Source organism: Microtus ochrogaster, assembly GCF_000317375.1.
Source record: "Microtus ochrogaster isolate Prairie Vole_2 chromosome 14 unlocalized genomic scaffold, MicOch1.0 chr14_random_1, whole genome shotgun sequence".
NCBI lineage: Eukaryota > Metazoa > Chordata > Mammalia > Rodentia > Cricetidae > Microtus > Microtus ochrogaster.
Genome location: NW_004949096.1, coordinates 35,328,466 through 35,351,161, shown reverse-complemented (window position 1 = coordinate 35,351,161; position 22,696 = coordinate 35,328,466). Strand labels below are relative to the sequence as shown.

The 22,696-nt window shown below is 40.8% G+C and overlaps 1 protein-coding gene across 2 annotated transcripts in view; it reads left to right on the top strand.

The window, feature by feature from the left end:
* Sppl2a (signal peptide peptidase like 2A) overlaps nt 1-21,725 on the top strand; it is a 40,172-nt gene extending 18,447 nt beyond the window's left edge. The window contains exons 11-16 of one of the 2 annotated variants that reach the window (XM_013352712.1): nt 1,425-1,481; nt 1,669-1,722; nt 2,215-2,317; nt 5,934-6,011; nt 8,068-8,228; nt 17,742-21,725. In XM_013352712.1, coding sequence (XP_013208166.1) covers nt 1,425-1,481; nt 1,669-1,722; nt 2,215-2,317; nt 5,934-6,011; nt 8,068-8,228; nt 17,742-17,816 — 528 coding nt within the window. In that variant the 3' untranslated portion in view covers nt 17,817-21,725. The remainder of the gene's footprint in view (nt 1-1,424; nt 1,482-1,668; nt 1,723-2,214; nt 2,318-5,933; nt 6,012-8,067; nt 8,229-17,741) is intronic. The other variant, XM_005364422.1, reaches the window with a different exon arrangement.
* Nucleotides 21,726-22,696: the final 971 nt, after the last annotated feature.

Genomic DNA, 22,696 nt, shown 5'->3' with positions numbered 1-22,696 from the left:
GAGAGAGAGAGAGAGAGAGAGAGAGAGAGAGAGAGAGAGAGAGAGAGAGGAGGGGAGGGGGAAGGGAGAGAAGAAAGGAGAGGGAAAGAGAAACAGGGGGAAGAAGGGGGAAGGAGAAAAGTGGGGAAAAGGAAAAGAAGCAGAAGCTACTTCTTGGGAGAGAGACAGAAAGGGAGGAGCTCAGGCTGGGAGTGGAAGGAAGATAAGAAGATCTGCTTGCCTAGGCGGGGGGGGGGGGGTGGGGGTGGGTTGGGCTTGTCTCTTAAAGGGACAGGGTAAATGTTACAATTAGGACATTTTTTAAAAATCTTTTTTGTTTGTCATTGTAGGCCTGTAGTTTCTAGCAATCTGTTGTAGTAGAAACAGCTGGAGGTTCTCTTTGGAACTCATTTTTGTAAATGTTCATTTAATACCTTCTCAGTTGGACACCTATGTTCTCCTTACGATCATAAGCTTTTTCTTACTAGGTAACTAAAAATGTGTATCAGATGTTCATTCCTGATTTTTGTCTTTCACTAATATTCAGCTTTATGCATCTTCTCCCTAGTCTGCTGATATGTTTTGTTTTGTATGAAACATAAAAGTAGATTCCTCCAGCTGAGTGCACTGGTGCATGCCTGTATCCTTGAGCTTGGGAGGTCTCAGAGGCAGGAGGATCAGGTGTTCAGGGTCATCCTTAGCTACCTCAAAACAACAGCAAAAAAGAGTGCTCTGTGCATTTTTAGCCTGCTATCTCAAAGTTTTATCTTTAAGCAGACTGACTATAGGAGAAAACTTGGTAGTGAACACCTTGTCTAGCCCGCAGAAAAGACTTCGGCAGACACAGGATCTCAACTACCACTCAGGAAAATGCTATGATTAGAACAAAAGAAGGAGGCAGGATTGAATGGGAATCGGGCTCTCATATTCTATAAGGTTGGGTATTTTCAAATTTGGCTTCATAGTTTTATTGTGGTAAATACCCAGAAGGTCAAATGCATATTTTTTCAAATAAGGTTACTTATATTTGATAGAAAGCTAAATTTACATGATTTTAGTATCTCTTTTTTTGATGTTGAAAATGACTAAGAACCATAGTATACATAGTTAAAAAAAAAACATGAAAATACTTAAAGTTCATAATCTATTACCATATTGGATGTCAGCTAGTATAATTCAGATCTCCAGATATACTTGAATAATCTGTGTTTGATATACATGCCAGTCTGATAATTACTGAGCTCTAGTAGAGTGGTGTGCTAGTTGGGTTTCATTCCAGATGACTGCAGTTTGCGCTGTCTCTAGAGGCTGAATGAAAAGGAAGCAGTTGATAGCCTGTGTTCAGCTGGCTGTAGACTGTGTGCCATGGGCTGCCAATCATGCTTCATTGTGGAAGGTTGTTTTCTTTAGATGTCTAAAACCATCTCTTACCTTCCTCCCTTTAGAATGGTGAGAGCATCATGGTGGAACTTGCGGCTGGGCCTTTCGAGAATGCTGAAAAGGTGGGGATGGTGTGGACAGTGGTGTCCACACAGTGTCTGCCTGTCTGTTGCATAATTTTGCCTTCCTGCTGTAACTCATTGGTCATGGTGCATGTTAACATCCTATAAAACTTATTTCTCACAAATATAGCCCTTTTCGTAGTTATTCTAAATTATTAAATACCTATTGACTTGGGTTTCATCCTAGAATGATGGAAACTTTGTGGAAGCCACTGCTCAACCCTCAGCTCCCCATGAGAAAGTAAGGATTGTTTTCAGATAAGTTCATTGGACTTTAAAATCATACCCTTGGAGAGGAAACTCTTTGGGTGGGAAAAATTTAGATTGACCAAAACAAAGAAACATATCAAGGTCTGAGTCTGAGTCCTATTCTTGGTAAAAAGAAAAGAAAAATTAAAGGGTTAGCTGTGGGGGGAGTGCATTAATACTGTTCATCCTCCATGTGTTGGATTTAATTTCCTAAAACTACATGTCTTAATTCTTTTAAGTTTTTTTGTACAGAATGCATATATGTATTATGTATGTGTATGTTTATATGTTTATGTCCTCTTATTCCAAGTTTCTTTTTAAATAATCAGTTTAAAAAACATTAAAACGACTACTACTCAGTCTTTCCCTTCCTAAGAGAGATTGGGAAGAGATTTATTGGCTCATTCTCTCTCTCTCCCTCTCTCATTCCCTCTCCTTCTGCCTCCCCGCCCTTCTCCTTCCTCTCTGCTTTTCTTTCTTACAGTTGCCAGTACTTATCAGGGTGCCAAAGCTGATCTGTTACTCAGTAATGAGTGTATGCTTCATGCCCGTTTCAATATTGGGTTTTGGAGATATTATTGTACCAGGTAAGTGAATATAATAATTTTAGCAAAACTATACTTATGGTTTTAAGGGTCGTATTCACAGCGTCTGCTAAAAGTTACAAGACTGCATTTTTTTTGACTGTCATTTGAACTGGGATCAATGACAAAGGTAAAAGAAAATGCCTTTTGTAGGGTAAAAGAGAAATCACCATTCAAAACAGCCAAAGTGAAATGTCTGCTAGCTGAAAAGTATCTTGAAACAGCAAGGATCCATTTAACCTTTTCCTGTAGAGCGTATTTTGTGATCCTCTCCAAAAGCTGGATATAATAACACTGTTGCTTTCCAAAGTTTAAGAAGTGCTTTAGCGATATCAGCAAGGTACCATTGACAGAAAGGAACACCAGAACCCTAGCTTACATAGCTTTATAGTTAAAGATAATTGATTAGGAAATGGATCACAGTAGCCTGCGGATTGGGGGCAGACAGGGACCTGTTGAAAACCTAGAGGTAGAGAGAAGCATAAGCAGGAGTGGCTGACTAGGCCAGGAAGGACACTAGATGTGAGATCTAGGCTAGATATGGGGGAGCTGTAGATGGGTGGAGCAAGTGTCCTCACCTGAACACTGGAGGTGGACAGCTAAAAATACTGAGTTAATATGTACATTATGAGATATCTTCTTTGGTGATGCTCAACAAGTTTCTTCTAAAAAATGGGTATTGAGCTGTTCCTGCTTATTTGCATGTACAAATGAGAGCTTATATTTTGGTTTGTTTATTTATTTATTTATTTTTTCTAGATAGGGTTTCTCTGTAGTTTGGGAGCCTGTCGTGGAACTAGCTCTTGTAGACCAGGCTGGTCTTGAACTCATAGAGATCCACCTGCCTCTGCCTCTCAAGTGCTGGGATTAAAGGCGTGCGCCACCACCGCCTGGCTATTTCATTGCTTTTTAAAATTCTTAGTACTGGGGCTGGGCATCAGCAGTTAAGGGTCTTGTTCTTGCAGAGGACCCAGGTTCAGTCCCAGGACCCACAAGGTTACTCACAGCTCTGTGACTCCAGTTCCAGGGGTTAGAATACCTTCCTCTGATAGGCAGCAGACACACACGGTGCTCACACAGACATGCAGGAAAAGCATTCAAACTCATGAAAGAAATAGTTTTTAAATAAAATTACTTGCATTAAAACTTAAGATGCTGGTTGTGGTGGCACACACTGATAGGAGGCAGAGACAGGTAGATCTCTGTGAGTTTAATGCCAGCCTGGTCTACAGAGCAAGTTCCTGGACAGCCAGGGCTACACAGAGAAACTCTTGAAAAAGAAAAAAACAAAAACAAAACAAAACAAAAAACCCTTAAATCATTCTTCTAAATATCTTCTAAAATTATCTCTTTTTATGTATTTCCAATATATTTTAAACCCATGTGTATTTATTCATTTTTTAAAAATTGAAAAATAAAATTATCTATTTTATTACATATAACATATTTTCTAAATGTGTGTACAGTGTTGAATGACAATCTGATTGGCATGCAATACCTCACTTTGTCTGTCATGAGAACACTTGAGATGCACTCAGCAGGTCTCCAGATAATATTCTGCTATTAACTACCATCAATGAGCTGTTTGATGAGCTGGAATTTACCTCCATCTGAGTGAACTTTGTACCCTTTGGTCAGTATTTCCTTCCTCAGACATTCCTCACTCCCACCATTTCATTCTACTTCCATGAGTTCAGCTCTTTGAAGTTTTACTTACAAGTGAGATAATACAGTACTTGTTTGTCCTTTTTTTCTTTTTCCATCCTGGGAATTGAACCCAGCATCTCACACGTTCTAGGCCAGAGCTCTGCTACTGAGCCACTGAGAACCATCCACAACTCTTGTTGATTTGTTTTGTTTTTGGAGACAGAGTTTCTCCCGGCAGCTTTGGAGCCTGTTGGAGATGGCCTGCCTCTGCCTCCCGAGTACTGGGATAAAGGGTGCATCACACTGCCCGGCAGTATTTGTCTATGGCTGGCTATTGTTGCTTTTATCACAGTGCTTTTACCACAAATGGGCAGGATTTCCATATTCTCTCTCATTTCTGCTCTTCTCTTCTGCCTTCTCTCCCCCCAACCCGTGTGTGTGTGCGCAAGCCAGAGATTGATGTCCCTCACTCTCTTCCTTCCTTCCTTCCTTCCTTCCTTCCTTCCTTCCTTCCTTCCTTCCTTCCTTCCTTCCTTCCTTCCTTCCTTCCTTCCTTCCTTCTTTGAGACAGGGGGTCTCTACACAGCCCTAGCTGTTGGGAAACTCACTCTGTAGACCAGGCTGGCCTTGAACTCACAGAGTGTTTCCTGCCTCTGCCTCCTGAGTGATTAAAGTTTGTGCACCACTATACTTGGCTCTTTAAAATTTGTATTTTACTTATTGTGCCTATGGGTGTTTTGCCTGCATGTGAGTCTGTACCATGTGTGTGCAGTGCCTGTGGAGGTCAGGAGAGAGTATCAGATTCCCCTAGAACTGGAGTTACAGATGGCTGTGAGCCACTACGTACCTAGTACCCTAGGTACCCTGGAAGAACAGCCAGTGCTCATAACAGCTGAGCCATTTCTCCAACTCAATCTTAATTTTTGAGATAGCATTTTTCACTGGATGTGAAGCTCGCTGATTCAGCTAGCCTAGGCAGTCTTTGAGAGGCAGGGATTCACCTGTCTCCTTCCCCTGGTACTAGGTGGCAAGCATACTGTCACATGTTGGTGCGGGAATCCACACTCAGGACAGTGCAATAGCCAGTCTTTTGTCCACCGAGCCATCCCTGCAGCCCAATTTCCTTTTTTCAAGGAGAAGTAGTACTTGATTTTGTATATGTACTACATTTTCTTTATCCATTCATTTGTAATCACTGACATTGACTTCACGTCTTGGCTGTTCTGAATATTGAACATGACTTTTTCCCATACTAATTTCACTTCCTTTGGGTTTTTGCCCAGTAGTGATATTGCTGAGTCACGTCATAGAGTTGTAAGTTTAAGACAAGTCTGTGCTGTGTAGCCCAAGCTGGACTCAATCTCATGATCCTCCTGACTCTGTGGCATAATTACAAGCTTATGCCACCATGCATAGCCAGCTTTTCATTTTTTGTTATTTGATGTTAGGGCCTCAGGCCAACTAGGCAAATCCAAGAAATACTGATGTAGTCCTTTTCCCATTTTCCCATTGGGTTGGTTTTTCTTCCTGTTGGCTTGTTTGGGATCCTTGATGTGTTAGGTATTAGCCCTATCAGTTGCGTTTGGAGATATTCCCATTTCACAGGCTGTTTTCTCATTCTATTGATTGCTTCCTTTGCTGAGTGGAAGTGGAAGAGTTCATGTAATTTCATTGTCTTTCAATATGTGTATATTAATGAAACATAAAAATATTTTCTCTCTGATATGGAATATTGAACAGCTAATAAAGGTCATGTTTTTTAAATACTGTTGAATGGCTTAAGGGAATTGTCTAAAGTGTGGTACCAATTTTTTTAAAATCAACATATGAAAGTTGGTTCATGATTTAAGATGTTTTAATACTCTTGTAGTCCAAAAAAAGATTGAAATTCAGCCGGTATTGTTTCCCATTATAACAGTTGAATTTGTAATGTCATTACTGTTTTAAGAAAATAATATGGATTTTCTTTTAGGCCTTTTGATTGCATATTGTAGAAGATTCGATGTTCAGACTGGTTCTTCTTCTATATACTATATTTCATCCACAATTGGTAAAATTTATTTCTTTTTATTGTGTTGCATTATATTGTATGGAGAAAAAGCTAAAGGGCTAAAAGTGATAGTCTATTTCCCTCTTTTTATGACTTTTACATGAAGTGTTATAGATCATGTACATAACCCTAAGCGTAAAGCTATAAAATAGTATTTAAATATTAAATTATGAAAGCAGATGTCAGACTGTGGGAGTAACTCAGTTGGTGGAGTTACTACAACATGCGTAGTTCCTTAGGCGTGGCCCCCAGCTCCACATACACCAGTGTGACGGCACGGCACGTACCTGTAATGTCAACATTTGGCTGATAGAGGCAGGAGGACCAGGAATTAAGGATCATCCTCAGCAGTCTGAGGCCATACTTGAATATGTGAGACCCTGATTCAATAAATAAATACATAAATACAGATAAGTAATTAAATAGTAAATGTTAAAGGCTCACACAGAAATGTCTCCAAAAGTAGTTACTAACAATATGAGCTTTGGTTTTCAAAGCTAAATTGTGGTGGGGAGCTAAGTGAAGAGATTCTGGTCAACTTGAGCATGGTGAGCATGGCTCTGGCAGGCCTTGCCCTTCTTCCCATTCCTGCTTAAAAAACAAAACAACACAAAACAACAACAACAAACGGTTATATTACATTCCTAAAGTTAGCCCCCATGATCTGTTCCCTTATTTTGCCCACTTCCTCCTCCTGAAGCTGACTATCAAGGTCCACCTATCAAAGTATTGAATTCCAGTAATCAAAAGCCCCCTTTGGCTCACCTAATTAACATGTCCAATCAAAATTAAACACCTCATCCTAACACAGGGTTTCCCCATTTACCTTTATAAACCACCGTTTGCCACATCTGTCTCCTCTCTCTATCCAGAGGCAGTCCTTTGTCCCTCTGGGGCAAATAAATCTCCTTCGTGCTGAAGACTTGGCCTTGGGGGTCCTGAGCTGATACTTTCCCTTCCAATAACTACCACTCCCCCCCCCCTTTTTTTTTCTGAGACAGGGTTTCTCTGTGTAGCCCTGGCTTTCCTGGAACTCACTCTGCTGACCAGCCAGGCCTCGAACTCAGAGATCTGTCTGCTTTTGCTTCCCTAGTGCTGGGATTAAAGGTGTGTGCCACCACCACGTGGCTAAGTACCACTTAAAAATACGGAAATAAATTAAACAGCAAATCTAGTAAAAGTTAATAGAGCACTTGCATTAGCATCCAGATAACCTGTAAGGACAGTCCAGTTACTTTATGATCTTAAACAGTGAAATGTAGGACTGAAGAGTCAACATAGCAGTTAAGAGGACATGTGGTTCTTGCAGAGGACCCAGGTTCAAATCCCAGCTTCTACTTGGTGTCTCACAGTTGTTTGTAACCTCGTTCCTGGGTATCTGACTCCTGTTTCTGACCTCTGAGGGCACCATGCATGCACATGGTGCACATACTGGTCAACATGATGGAGTCAAGAATGCTCATCAAAAGCTGTGATAGGAGTATTTGTCAGTTCTGCTGTGTGACTCAACCTCCCCGATCTTCTTCCAAAATCTCAGCTTTACATTATGTAGCCAGACTACATTGCCTGTAAAGGTGTTTGCAGCTTCAGCAGTCTGAGAGCATGCATTCATATGACACCCCGGATCAGTAGGGAATGTCTAAATAATGTTTGGTATGTACTTGTTAAGGAAGTCTGCAGTCTGTAAGATTTGGTTTCTTTATAATTATATGTATATGTGTACCTCTGGCGAGTGCAGTGCCCCAAGAGGCCAGAGACATCAGGCCCACTTGGAGTTGGCATGGCAGGCAACTATAAAAACCCAGCACCCCTGGCAGGAGGCTCATCTGCCTCTACCACCAATGCTAGTGCCTGCAGCCCCTCTAGCCGCAGGAGCCTGCAGGAGCCTGCACTCACTATCACAAATCCACATGCAGACACAGATACAAATACATAATGAAAAATGGGCCTTGTTTAAAGATATCGTCAGAAATATTTGGAAACTAGTATTTTAATGGGGAAGGAAGAAGCTACTCCTAGAAGCATGTAAAACTGACCTTGCTTCTGTTTCCCACAGCCTATGCCGTTGGCATGATAATTACGTTTGTTGTCCTTGTGCTGATGAAGAAGGGGCAACCTGCTCTCCTCTATTTAGTACCTTGTACACTTATTACTGCCTCAGTCGTTGCTTGGAGTCGTAAGGAGATGAAAAAGTTCTGGAAAGGTAGCAACTATCAGGTATGTGCTTACACTTTATAATCCACTGGCTGCTATGCTGTAGCCCATTTATAGCAAATCTTTCTGTGTCAGAAATTTATGTAATCCCAGGATGCCCCGAGCTCTTCCTGTTCACCCCTGTTGGCATCTGCCTGCTGTGGCACGGGTTCTTGGTGCCCACTGCAAGTGGATGACGCAGCCCTGTCATGTTACCGTGGCAGGACATTGGGAACGCAGAGCGCTGCATCATGCGTTCAGATACCATAAACGCCATGCGAGACGCAACTATGTCAAATAAATGCTGAATTTTGAAACTGACAGTAAAGTTGATAGTAGGAAACCTAAGGTTTTGAAATGAAAATATGTGTTCTTTTCCAATCAGTTGGGTACTCATGTCAGATTTTAATGGAGCAAGATGTTTCCTTCTTCAAAATTCCTACAACAAGGAAAATCATAATTTCAAAGTCTGTTGTTTGAGTTATTTTTTAATAGAAGCAATCCCCCCTTTCCTTCCTTTCTTTTTCTTTCCTAAATGTTCTTGGAAATCCGGACAAGTTGGTTTGCACTGAAATTGGAGAGTTGAGAAGCCCTCCCCTACTCAGTTAGGCCGTGGCACTGGCCCTTCCTTCCCAGAGGCACTTCGTAAAGCAGTTATTTCTGATTCATTCCAGTGGAGTGAACTGTTCCCTCCATCTGCCCTCACTGCTGTGTGTCAGTAGTCACATGAGCAGAGCGGCACTGGGAGCAAGGGGCTGCAAATGCTCATACCAGAGAAACAGTTCAGGTGGCTCATGGCATCTCCCATAGTGTTTAAGAAGAGATGGCCAACGTTATATTACAGGCTTCTATAACTGGAAAAGGTGCTGGTTTAGAGTTCTTTCTGGTACATATTGGATTTCTTTTTGAGATTTATATAAGATAATAATAATACCTACCTTGCCTGTTTATCAGTGCTGTTGGCTTTGCCTGTATTAATGTATACAAAAGGTATTTCTGGTCACAAGTCCTTCATTAAACTAGTAAAATAGCTGATAATTTTTCCATGAAGATGACCTACATCAATTTTTCCCTAATGCTGGAGATCAAACCTAGAGCTCCCATATGGGGTGTGTGTGTGTGTGTGTGTGTGTGTATTTTTTAAATAAAAGAGTATTGAGTCATATATGGTGGTCCATACCTGTAATCCTAACCCTTGGGAGATGGAGACTGGAGATGATTGAGGAATTCAAGGCCAACCTCAAACACATAGCAAGTTAGGGACCCTGTTTTAATCAATAAGACTAAAGTGTGTCCTAAACTACTACTAACTTTTGAATGTCTTATCCTCAAAATGGCTTTTTACCCTTCTTAATATTTATATTTATGCATTTAATGACTGTGTATTGAACGAGTCTCTGGGCTAAGGATGATTTCAAATACTGACTTTACAGGATGAGCAAGTTAGCAGCAGGCCTCCTCTTGTTGCCTTGTGAAACTTGCTAAGAAATGCAGACAGAGTCGCCAGCAATAAAGTGTGATGAGCCGGGTGCTGATGGCGCACGCCTTTAATCCCAGCACTTAGGAGGCAGAGGCAGGCGGATCTCTGTGAGTTTGAGACCAGCCTGGTCTACAGAGCTAGTTCCAGGACAGGCTCCAAAGCCACAGAGAAACCCTGTCTCGAAAAACCAAAAAAAAAAATAAATAAATAAATAAAGTGTGATGAATGCGTTGATAATAGCAAAGGGTTCTGGTACCTAGGGATGGGACGTCTAAGGCCAAGGACAGGACAAGTTAATGAGTGATTTGGAGAAGGGCTTCTAAAAACTGTTAAATCTCACTTAAAATTAGGCTGTATGTTCATCTTAAAGGAACCACGTCTTCAGAAGTTCCAAGGGAAGAAAGCTGGCACATTCTGAGACCTGAATGGAGCTTAGGGGAACTCTAGTGTTGAGTATGGACGAAGGACCCTTCCTTAGTTAGGGTTCTATTGCTGTGAGAGACACCATGAACATGGCAACTCTTATAAAGGAAGCATTTAATTTATGGCTGGATTACAGCTTCAAAGGTTTAGTCCATTATCGTCATGGCGAGAAACATAACAGCATGCAGGCAGACATGGTGCTGGCGATGGAGCTGAGAGTTCTACCTCTTGATCCACAGGCAGCAGGAAACTGTTTGCCACACTGGGCATGGCTTGAGCATAGGAGACTTCAAAGCCTGCCCCACAGTGGCACCCTTCCTCCAACAAGGCCACACTTTGTCCAACAAGGCCACACCTCCTAATAGTGCTACTCCCTATGGGCCAAGCATTCAAACACATGAGTCTTTGGGGGTCATTCTTTTTCATACCACCTCACGAGGGTAGTGAACATCCTTCTGTCTTCTGTAGAGGCATGGCTGAACAGCTAGGTGATTCTGTCAGCGGGTCCTGGCTTCCCTTTCTCATTATTTTTATGTATTTCATTTATAATTTCTTGTAAAAAATCTTTTACTGGCTGTATATTAATATTCACTGGGTGGTGATGATGGCACATGCCTTTAATCCCCACAGTTGGGAGGGAGAGGCAGGTGCATCTCTGAGTTGGAGGCCAGCCTGGTCTACAGAGTAAGTTCCAGGACAGCCAGGGCTTCACAGAGAAACTCTGTCTCAAAAAAAAAAAAAACAAAAAATATGTTTGCTGCTATTCTTTATTATTTTTACCCAGACATTTCCTAAGGGATTTTCTGGGAATTGGTAAATTGATATGATAAGATATTCACCAGCGTACATCTGGCCTTCTTGTTCTGCGAGGTAACATAAGTTAATGTCATTGGCAGTTAATGGTCTGAAAGTCTGTCTATAGGCTCTCTGTTTTTTCTTCAGTAATTTCTTTCTGCCTGGTTTTTTTTTTTTTCGAGACAGGGTTTCTCTGTGGTTTCTGAGCCTGTCCTGGAACTAGCTCTTGTATAAAACAAATATATATTACTTAATAATTAAAACAGACAGAAAGAAGCCGGGCGGTGGTGGCGCACGCCTTTACTCCCAGCACTTGGGAGGCAGAAGCAGGCGGATCTCTGTGAGTTTGAGGCCAGCCTGGTCTATAAGAGCTAGTTCCAGGACAGGCTCCAAAGCTACAGATAAACCCTGTCTCAAAAAACAAAACCAAAAAAGATAAAATACATCTTTAAAAATATACAGGAGCTAGAGAGATGGCTTAATGGTTGGGAACACTGACTGTTCTTGCAGAGGACTGAGTGTTGATCCCAGTACCCACATGTGTCTCCCAATCTCCTTAACTCCAGTTCCAGAGGATCCAACCCTTAAACATACATACAGGAAAAACACTCATACACACAAAATAAAAAGAAATAAAGATATTTTTAGAAAGAAAAACAAGTGTCTCAAATCAAATGGAAGGCCCTTTTTAAGCTACCCTAGCCCTCTCCTGCTGTTTTAGGAGGTGTTGTGGGAGCGGCGGGCTGTGTTCCACCCAGCTCCCGCCACCGGCTAGCTTTACCCGAAATAACAACACACAAATTGTATTCTTTTAAATGCTGCTTGGCCCATTATATCTAGCCTCTTCTCGGCTAACTCTTGCACCGGGACTAGCCCATTTCTAATAATGTGTGTAGCACCCCAAGGTGCGCTTACCGGGAAGATTCTAGCCTACGTCCATCCTGGGTCAGAATTTCATCGCGTCTGCCTCAGAGAGCAGAGCTGCATCGCGTCTGAGCTCACTTCCTCTTCCTCCCAGCATTCTGTTCTGTTTACTCCACCTATCTAAATTTTAACCTATCAGGGCCAAGGCAGTTTCTTTATTTAACCAATGACCTTCCTCCATCAAGGAGGGACAGCTACCTTGAACAGGTTGTCTGTAGCTTCCAGCTCTTTGTGTGCTATCTCATAGTGAAATAGTTGGTTATTTTAGAATTGCTGTATACATAAAAGCACAAATGCTGCATCTCTCTGGAGATCTACTCTTTTTGTGTTTCTCTGGCTTCTTTTAGCATTTTATTTTCTCTTTCTATTATGTTTATTGAGAGGGAATGGTTTTAGGATATTCCTGGTGGAAGGAATTCCACCAGGAGATATTTGTGTTTGTCATAGCCATATGTTCTGCTTGGGACCATCCACCTCTCTCTCTCTCTCTCTCTCTCTCTCTCTCTCTCTCTCTCTCTCTCTCTCTCTGTTTTCTGAGATTCCAAGATGGTGTTTCTCTGTGTAGCTCTGGCTGTCCTGTAACTTGGTTTGTAGACCAGACTTGTCTGGGACTGACAGAGATCCGCCTGCCTCAGCCTCCTACGTGCTGGGATTAAAGATATGCTCTGTGTTGGGTGCAAAATTTTCTAAACTCTGAGATTCAGAGGTGTGGTGGTTTGAATGAGAACAGCCTCTATAGGAGTGATGCTTGAGTGTGTAATCCCTGACCCATAGAACTGTTTAGGAAGGATTAGGAGGTGTGGCTTTGTTGGAGGTGTGACACTAGGGGCAGGCTTTGAGAGGTGCTGCTCCCCTCCCAGTTAGCTCCCCTCTGTCTCCTGCTGTGGCTCAACATGTGAGCTCTCAGCCGGGCGACTGTGGCGCACGCCTTTAATTCCAGCACTTGGGAGGCAGAGGCAGGCGGATCTCTATGAGTTCGAGATCAGCCTGGTCTACAAAGCTAGTTCCAGGACAAGCTCCAAAGCCACAGTGAAACCCTGTCTCGAAAAAAAAACAAAAAAAACAAAAAAACAACATGTGAGCTCTCAGCCAGGGGAGGGGGAGATGGTGCACACCTTTAATCCCAGCCTCGGGAGGCAGAGGCAGGCAGATCTCTGTGAGTTTGAGTCCAGCATGGTCTACAAGAGTTAGTTTCGGGACAGGCTCCAAAACCCCTGTCTTCAAAAACCAAAAGCCAAAAAAAAAAAAAAAAGATGCGAGCTCTCTGCTGTTCCTGTTGTCATGCCCTTGATCCCCATCATGGATTTTAACTCATGTTTGTATCCTCTCCACAAAACATCTCTTTATGGATAGGCAAATATGCCAAACATTTTCAAAATCTGAAACACTTTCAGGCCCAAGTATTTCAGATTAGGAAATCTTGTTTTTGTTTTTGAAGACAGGGTTTCTCTGTGGTTTTGAAGCCTGTCCTGGAACTAGCTTTTGTAGACCAGGCTGGCCTCGAACTCACAGAGATCCGCCTGTCTCTGCCTCCCGAGTGCTGGGTTTAAAGGCGTGTACCACCACCACCACTGCCCAGCTCATATAAGGGAATCTTAATTTATAGTTAAATTAAGGGAAGGGGGTAGAACTTTGCACTGGAGACTTGTTCAGGGGATGGTATAAGCAGCACACAGGAACTGAGCCTGGGGCCTCACACGTGCCAAGCAGGTGCTGTATGTGTAACCTTATCAGTTTGTTTATTTATTTATTTAGATTTTTTTTCAAGACAAGGTTTCTCTGTAGTTTTGGAGCCTGACTTGGAACTAACTCTTGTAGACCAGACTGGCCTCGAACTCACAGAGATTTGCCGGCCTCTGCCTCCCAAGTGCTGGGATTAAAGGTGTGCGCCGCCACCACCACCTGGCATCATATCCTATTTTTAAAGGCCCTGGTAGCATAAAATGCAGACAACACCTAAGTGCTGTAGTACTTAGCTTGGAATCTTTCTCCCTCTTTTGTAAACTTTTCATCAAATGATCTCTGTGAGTTTGAGTCCACTCACAAGTAAGATTTTTTTCTACAGTTTCATTAAAATAATATGAAATTGGAAAAAAATCAGTTACAAATTCTTTTCTATAGCTTCAGGGGCTAGTTCAGTTTCTTTTATGACATTTTTCTGGATACTTCTAGAGTTCCAGTATTCGGTTTCGTTCGTCTGACTTTATTTGAAGCCATAGATCTAACTAATGTAGAGTGAACAAATGATTTTTTTCCTTAGGGAGAAAAATGAAGTAGAGTGTAAGGACTGCGGGGTGGTACTTCGTCTTTCTCATAGTAAATCAAGTGCAGCGAGAGCCGTGCATAGCTCCCCACAAGCTGTTTACTCTGCTGCTCCCGGCTTGAGGTCCGGTGAACAGTGTGTCTGCGAATGTCACTCGCACTTGTAATTATTTTTAGAAGTCACAAGCTGTAAGTCACGAGTCGGGCTGCAAAGCTACTTAGAGCGACCGCTTGAGAGCAGGAGCTTCAGTTACTCAGGTTAATGTAGTAAGCCGTTTTCAGAGAGCGGTTCTAAAGGAGCTCCAGTTACTCAGGTTAATGTATTAAGCCGTTTTCAGAGAGCGGTTCTAAACAAGTAGAGCTTTGAAAATGCCAGTTTTGCTGGCCCAATTTCAAAGGACAATTTTTTTCAAACAGATCGCCTATTTACAAATGTGAAATATTGATTTTGCCAGTTAATTTTATTGGCTATGTTGATTTGTTGAGTTTCTAAATACTTGATCTTCACGTTTGTTCTGTTTATTTCTTTATTGTTGTTACTGAAATCTTAAAGAATAGGAAGCAGAAATGGTAACTTTTCAATTAGTAGACTTTTAAATTGTTTTGTTGTTGTTTATTGAGCTTTGTTTTTGAAAAGGGGGGGGGGAGTTTGTCTCACTGTGTAGTCTAGGCTTCCTGAAACCCAGACTCCTCCTGCCTCAACTTCCTGCATGCCAGGATCATAGCCGTGTGCACCATGACTGGTTAATTAATATATCTATATTTAGGGCTGGAATTATAGAGCCCAGAGTGATACCTAAGAATTAGGAAAACAGAAGCCTGTTATAATGCTGGGTACATAGCTCTTACCCTTAGGATGGTTGCCAGGTATACAGATCACAGAGAAGAGAAGTTTTGTGTCTTCCCCACCCCTACAGTCCTTTCCCATGGCTGCTTCAGGTCTCCCACTGCTCTGGCCTTCTGTCAGAAGAAAGGGCCATCTTCACGTACATAAATGTATCTAGGTGTATGTCTATAATTGTAAATGTGATTAAAATGAACTATTCCACCACTTCACCTTATGTCTCATGTTATGGGATGCTTAGTGTTACCTATCTTGATTGGCTTTTATCTTTTTTAAAACTCATTGAAGTTTATTGTGTCTTTTTGGGCTGCTGTAAAAGGAACTTAGAGCTTCCATATGCTAAGCACTCCCTTTAGATCCCCATCCTTTCAATTTTGTTTCTCCTAGAAGTGTTACGAACATGAAACTGCCTTAATCTAGGTGTTATCTTTGACAGATGAAGGGCTGAGTAAATGGCTCTGGCCTTTGATAACTGCGGTTGCTGACAGGTGAGCCTTACTGGAAGTGTTCCTATTGGTGAAGGTGCCTGTCAGCTGAAAGCCTCGGCTTAGAGGCACTCTTATTTGGCAAGTCCAGAAATCCCATGTGGAGCAATCCCTCCTTCTTATTCTTCAAAAAAAAAAGTAAATTATTTAGAATCTTTAAAAACAATAGAACATTTATATTGCTGGCCTTTCCATCTTCTGATTCTCAATAATGAAGAAGGAAAACATGTATAATGGTACTGAAATTTAGTCATTAATTGGTCTAAATGTCTTTGACAATTTTTACAAAAAGATCACATTTTCTATTTTTAAGTAATTTTATCTAAATAATGGTTTTAAAAGTTTTGAAATATTTAACACTTCCTTTTTCTTGAATTTCCAAATATTTTAATTTTCTTACAGAATATGCATAGAATTAAAGTAAAATACTCGTAATGCCTTTAAAGCATTCTTTAGTGAATCCATTTTGGTTTGTTTTCAGGTGGTTTTTTGTTTTTTGTTTTGTTTTTTTTTTGGGGGGGGTTGGTTTTTCAAGACAGGGTTTCTCTGGTTTTGGAGCCTGTCCTGGAACTAGCTCTTGTAGACCAGGCTGGTCTCGAACTCACAGAGATCCGCCTGCCTCTGCCTCCCAAGTGCTGGGATTAAAGGCGTGCGCCACCACCGCCCAGCTTTGTTTTCAGCTGTTTTAAATGTTCTTGTTTGCATTTTTATTAGGAGGCGTTTTTGTTGTGTAATATTTCCAAAAGTTCATGTATCATTCTTTTACTTGCTTGGGTGGTGGTGGGGTTTTGTTGATTTTGTTTGCTTGTTTTGCAAGGGGTATGAGTGTGTGTGTGTGTGTCTCGAGATTTGCTGTGTAACGTTGGCGTGCCTAGAACTTGCTTGCACTTATAGTTCATCCTTCTGAGAAGTTAAACATGATGTTGCACTAGAGTGGTCTGAAATTCATATAGAGATCTGACTTCCTCTGCCTCTTAAGTGCTGGAATAAGGAGCAGCTTTCTATGTTATTCTTACATTATCTTAACAAGGTTGCAAGGTTGCAGAGCCAGCAGGGATTTTCACACTAACTTCTGGAACCGTTTTTAACTTTGCACTTACACAAGTGCACACTGCCTCCGTCTTCTTTTGAAGTGAAATTCCTGCTGCTACAAAGGGCAGTTTGTATTTCACACTGGGAAATAGAGACAAAAGGAAGATCCCGAAACTGCAATATTCATACGGGCCGCAAGTCTTATAGTTCATCCTTCTGAGAAGTTAAACATGATGTTGACCTAAACAGTGGTCCAAAAGGAATACTTGGTTCCATAAGGTCACTTGTGTTTTAAGGTTTACTTTTATTATTTTTAATTATGTGTATGTATGTGGGCATATACACATCAGTACACGTATGGTGTCCTCCTGGGGCCAGAATTACATGCAGTTGTTATTTCACCAAAGTGGGTGCTGACCAGACGAAGAGTGCTCTTCATCTCTGAGCCAGCTCTCTCTTGCCCCGAGATTACTCTTTTTGGGTTTTGAGATAAGGTCTCTCTATGTAACTCTGGCTGTTCTGCAATTTACTGTTTTGATCAGGCTAGCTTCGAACTCACAAAGATTGACCTACGTCCCGAGTGCTGGGATTAAAAAAAGCGGGGACATGGGATGACTGGGGATTTAGCTCAGTTGGATCCAGAGGGGAGGGGAAGGGGAGGAACTGGGAGAGGAAACTGCAATCATGATATATTGTATGGGAAAATAATTATTTTCAATAAAAGGGAAAAGGGCGTGGGTGGGGAGATAGCTCAGTTGTAAAGTGCTTCCTGAGTAGGCATGACGTGTGAATTCAGGTGCCCAGAACTCATTTAAAAAACCACGTGGGCCAGGCAATGGTCTACAAGAGCCAGGACAGGCTGCAAAGCTACATAATTAAATTTTTTTTTTAAAAAAAAGCCACGTGGAAGGGCTCAGGCTTGGTGGCACTTGCCTCTTAATCCCAGCGCTCTGGAGGCAGAGGCATGTGGATCTCTGTTAGTTTCAGGCTACCTAGGACTACTTCAGTGAGACCATCTCAAATAAATAAAAGTAAGAAAAAGAAGAGAAAGCTAAGATCAGTGGGTATGGTTTGTGGAGATGGACAGACCCCTGGAACTCTCTGGTCAGTATCTGGTCAGTCACACGCGTGCGCGTACACATGCCTGTTTACCCAGATGTATACATGCAAACACACACACACACAAACATCACACAAAAACCACACAAAAACAGAATACTTTTGCCAAATTAATGAAGAGTGGAAGGGAAGTTTAACATTTGCATTTTCTGATATCTTTTCTTTATGCCTAGGTGATGGAGCACCTGGACTATTCAACAAATGAAGAGAGCCCAGGGACCACTGGTGAGCAGGCTGTGCAGCAGTAATAACGTGGACCTACAAGGATGTGCTATTGATTGTTTTACAAATAGAATTTGCCCACCCCACTCCATCCTCCCCTCCCCTGCTTTCTTTCTTTTTTGCTGTTGGAGACAGAGTCAGTACTGGAACTCATTGTCCTCCTGCCTCAGTCTCCCAAATGTTTGAGGACTATAACTGGGAAACACCATGCCAAGAAAGTTTGAAATCAAAATTTGAACTGAAAATTGGAAACATTTGCAATGATATTTGCCAATCCGTATATTTTTATGAGCTGGTAAAATTCATCATACATAGCGAAAATGCATTTCCTTTTAATTATGTTAAAGTTGTGCCTTCACAATCAATGAAAAACATAGGGTTTGTGTAGTTTCTAATGTATTATATACATTATATTTTTCTAAAAAAAAAAAAGAGACACTTTGACCCTCCCTTGTACTTTTCTAAAATATTTCTCCAAAATCCAAGGATAGTTCATTTATAAGTGTCAAATCAAGTTTCTTTCTTTTCTTTTCTTTTTTCTTTTCAAGACAGGGTTTCCCTGTGTAGCTTTGGAGCCTGTCCTTACCAGGCTGGCATTAAACTCACATAGATCCACAAGTCTCTGCCTTCCAAGTGCTGGGATTAAAGGTGTGCGCCACTGCTCGACTCAAATCAAGTTTCTTGAATAAATGTTTTGTTTAAGACTTATGCAGATCTTATCCCCTCTAGAGGAATAACTGCTTGCGGCTGTGCAAGAAGGCAGTTCAGCAATGAAAATTGGTCTTTATATCATGTAGAGGTTTAAAAAATGCACAAGGGGATACATAGAAACACATCTCTTTGTAGTTCAAGTTTAAAATTTTTCCTTACCTTTATTTTTACTTCATGTGTATGGGTATTTTGCCTGTATACATGTATGTCTGTGCACCACATTCGTGCCTGGTGCCTGTGGAGACCAGAAAAGGTGTTGGATCCCTTGGGACTGGAGTTATAGATGGCTGTAAGCTGCTGCCATGTGGGTGCTGGGACTTGAACCCAGGTCCTCTGGAAGAGCAGTCAGTGCTCTTAAGTGCTGAGCCATCTCTCCAGCCTTGTAGTTTTAAGTTTTTAAAAACTTGTCACCCTTTTTTTAAACTTGAGGACCTTAATTACTTCAGGCTGCATATGTATTATATTAGACTGTTTGTTTTTCAGATAGAAAGAAACATAATATATAGAAATAGTCATTAGGAAGATACAAAAATTGAATCTAGTTTATATCAGTACACCATTTACTTGAAAGAAGATACAGATCAAACGTCTGTACTTACTCTAAGTTTTGCTTTGGTTTTTCTGATCTTTGAAATGTAATTCCATTGATTAGGTAAGGTTTTATCTTTTAAATTTTTTTCTTATCTGACTAGATACTATGCATCTAACTTATTGTTTTCCTCGACTGCCCTGCCTGTCTCCCCTTTGTCATCGCTCTCTGGTTTCCAGTCCTTTTCCCAGAAGTGAGCACCCCTGACCTTGGAGGGCTGTGTACTGTTAGGAGTACAAACGTACTTCAGTTCATCAGTTTTCTCTCCTCCAGAGTGAGTGATTAGAGCAGTTATCACTCTGCTAACTTACAACTTGAGAACAAAATAATTTTCTTCTCATCCTTTGCAAAATCTCAGGTGTTTTTCTAGAAATTAGATGTGAAGTTATCTTTCAAGTTATTTTAATTTCTCTAAGAAAGTACCAAGTGACAAGCCGCTGCAGAAGCTCAGGATTTTGCATTTCTGTGTCAAGAATGCACTTGCTGTGTGAACAAATCCAGTCTTTCATGTTGAGGCCAGTTCAGCTCATTCAAAGGTAAAAACTAGTACAATGAAAAATGGGGTAGACCTTTGATATTTGAACGAAAGTTCCATTAGATGCTTTTGTTTACTTGTTAACTCTTGCTGAGCAATGGCAGGGACGCTGTGCCGACAGCCCCTCCTTTCTACTCAGTACAGTGTGGGGTCTTTTGTTAAATCAGCTATCTGGTGAGAGACAGGTGCCATTTTACAATTTCAACTGTACTTTCCCATATGTTGTCAATAAAATGCTTGCCAAAATACAGCTATTTTACTAACCTCTGCATCCTCATTCAAGTCTGTGATATTCAGAAGCACCAGTTACATTTTATGAAGAGTTAAAGAAAATTAGTCTTTTTAAAACTATGTTGAAATAACGATTCCTCAAAATAATTTGGTCTCATTAATTTGTAACTAATACTTAATTTCTTAATTTAAACCATTGTTCCAGAAGACCACTTAACACAAATCTACAAATCTGATTTTTTGACTTATTTGAGACAAAGTGTATTTTAGCCAACCCTCATATTGTTGTAATTAAAGTCTCACTCACAGACTGAAGTGTAGCTCAGTGTTGAAGTACTTGCCTACCATGTTCCAAGTGCCTACCTCTGCACTGCCAATGAAACAATTACTAAGTAGCTATAAATAACAAAAACAATTTCCTAGAGTCTCTTTCCTTCCTGCCAATTTCATATGTTCTTAAACAATCCTCTTAGCAACATAGATGGAAATAGCTCCTAAGAGAAAATAAAATACATAAATACTGGGTCTTGGAACTAAAAATGAATAGATATCAGAGATGAAAATTTGACTTCTCTCTTGCTTACCTAACACCAATAGCTTTTAAGAAGTAAAGAAGTTGGATTTTTTCCCTTGAACACATTTTAAAAATAAAGTATATGGTATTTATTACCACTTATTGCAAAATACAATACTTGCTGGAAAGTTCCACACTTGTGGTTTAGCAAATAGAAATCATTGATCTTAAATGATTTTAAATTTTATTTTCTTCTAGCTTTTAAGTTTTACTTTTCATTAGCAACTTCTTTATAGTAGTATGCAGTTTAATATCCTTTGTTCCATATGGTGCTGGCATTCATGTGTTTTAGTTACATGCACAGGCAGGTTCTGGTAGAACGTAATATTTTTACTAAATACTAATGATCTTTCTAGTTTTCTTTGCTCTTTCAGTGTCCACTTTGTTTTGTTTTGTTTTTTTGAGACAGAGTTTCTCTGTGTAGCTTTGGACCCTGTCCTGGATCGTGCTCTGTAGACCAGGCTGACCCTGAACTCACAGAGATCCACCTGCCTCTACCCTCCGAGTGTTGGAATTAAAGGTGTGTGCCACCACCATCCAGACAGTGTCCACATTCTTAAAACGTGCTCAGTTGTGGAGCTCTAGTCCAGGGCTTTGCACACTCTGAGCAAGTACTGGACCGCTGAGAAGCTTTTCCAGCTCCTCAGTTTGTGCTCTAGGTAGAAGTGGAAATGATATGTACATTTGATGAAAACATCTAATCTTTTAAGCTAATCCTGCAGAACTTTGGGTTGATTCCAGTCTGTAAACTTTCAGAACTGGAATTGTCTTCCTGGCTGGTACACACATTGCTTGAAGAAGCTTTTGTTGTTTTCCATGAATTAGACAAATAGGTTGACACAACTTGAGGTTGTGGTACATGATCAATTGGCCACACAGTGGTTTTGACTAGGGATTAAAATATTATAAACAGCTGTGTTCTTCCTTTGAAATACTCATTTTTAGAAATACCTGAAGTATATCTGGTTAGCCTGCAGCTTCCCAGTACCTTTTGTCTGGTTCCCCATCTACCTTTTAAGAATACATAATTGGATTTTTACTTCTTAGGTGGTTGATTTGTATATGGGATTCTTTTTCTACTACTTTTCTATGTAAGTTAGTGTAAATTGATATTTTTATAACAACACTACTAGACTTTACTTTCTTACGGAACATGATCTAAACTTACATTTTTGGAGTGTTAATTTCGCAGTAAGTGAAGTTCTCTTCATCATGTGCCAATTCTGATAAGTAAAACAACTCTTAGTGTATTGAATTTACTGCATTGTTCAATAAACTCTATTTTAAAATAAAAAGGTGAATTTGTTTTATTTTGTATAGCAAAAGAAATCATCGAAAATGAACCACAGGCACACTAAATCATGTCCATGTATTATATATACTCACAAAAGGGAACAATATGAAATTTTGCAGTTATTCAGGTTGACAGTTTATCTTTACAGCCCATATTTCATAGATGAATCTTACTTGAAAATTATTTAATACCAAACAACACTTAGCAAATAATTATTAAAGTATGTGTAGATTCATTTTGAGACGGGAGCTTGCTGGTTTGTAACTCTAGATCCTCCAGCCTCAACCTCTGGACTACTGAAAAACAGGCTTACACTACCGCACCCCACAGGATCTTTTTATTGTTATTGTTCGCTCTGAGTGCCCCATTCTATAGCCCAGTCTGACCTGAATTTGCTCTGGGGCTGGGGCTGATTTGAACTTGGATCTTACTACCTTCACCTCCCAAGTACTGAGATTATAGGTGTATGCCACCATGTTGGGCAACAGTAGGCATTTTTGTTTGTTTGTTTGGTTGGTTTGATGTTTTTAGAAAATATCGCACCTCAGCATTGAAGGGATGGATCAGAAGTTAAGAGCACTTACTGCTCTTACAGAGGACCCCAGCACCAACATTAGGATGCTCACCACTGCCTGTAACTCCAGGGCTGGGGAAATCCAACACCCTCTGTCCTCCATGGGCACCTGTACACTTGTGGTGCTCATAAACTCAGTACAGGCACACACACATCCCACCTATACATAAATAAAAATAACAAACATTAAAAGAAAGCACCATGTCAGATCAGAAAGATGGCTCAGTGACTAAGAGTGATCCCTTGACCCCACAGTGAAAGGAAAGTCCTCAGCCTCCACACGTGCAGTGTGGTGCCTGCATGCCCATACTTACATTATATATGCACAGACGGCAATAATTCTTAAAAACCATAAGTAACATCCACACGTGCAGTGTGGTGCCTGCCTGCCCATACTT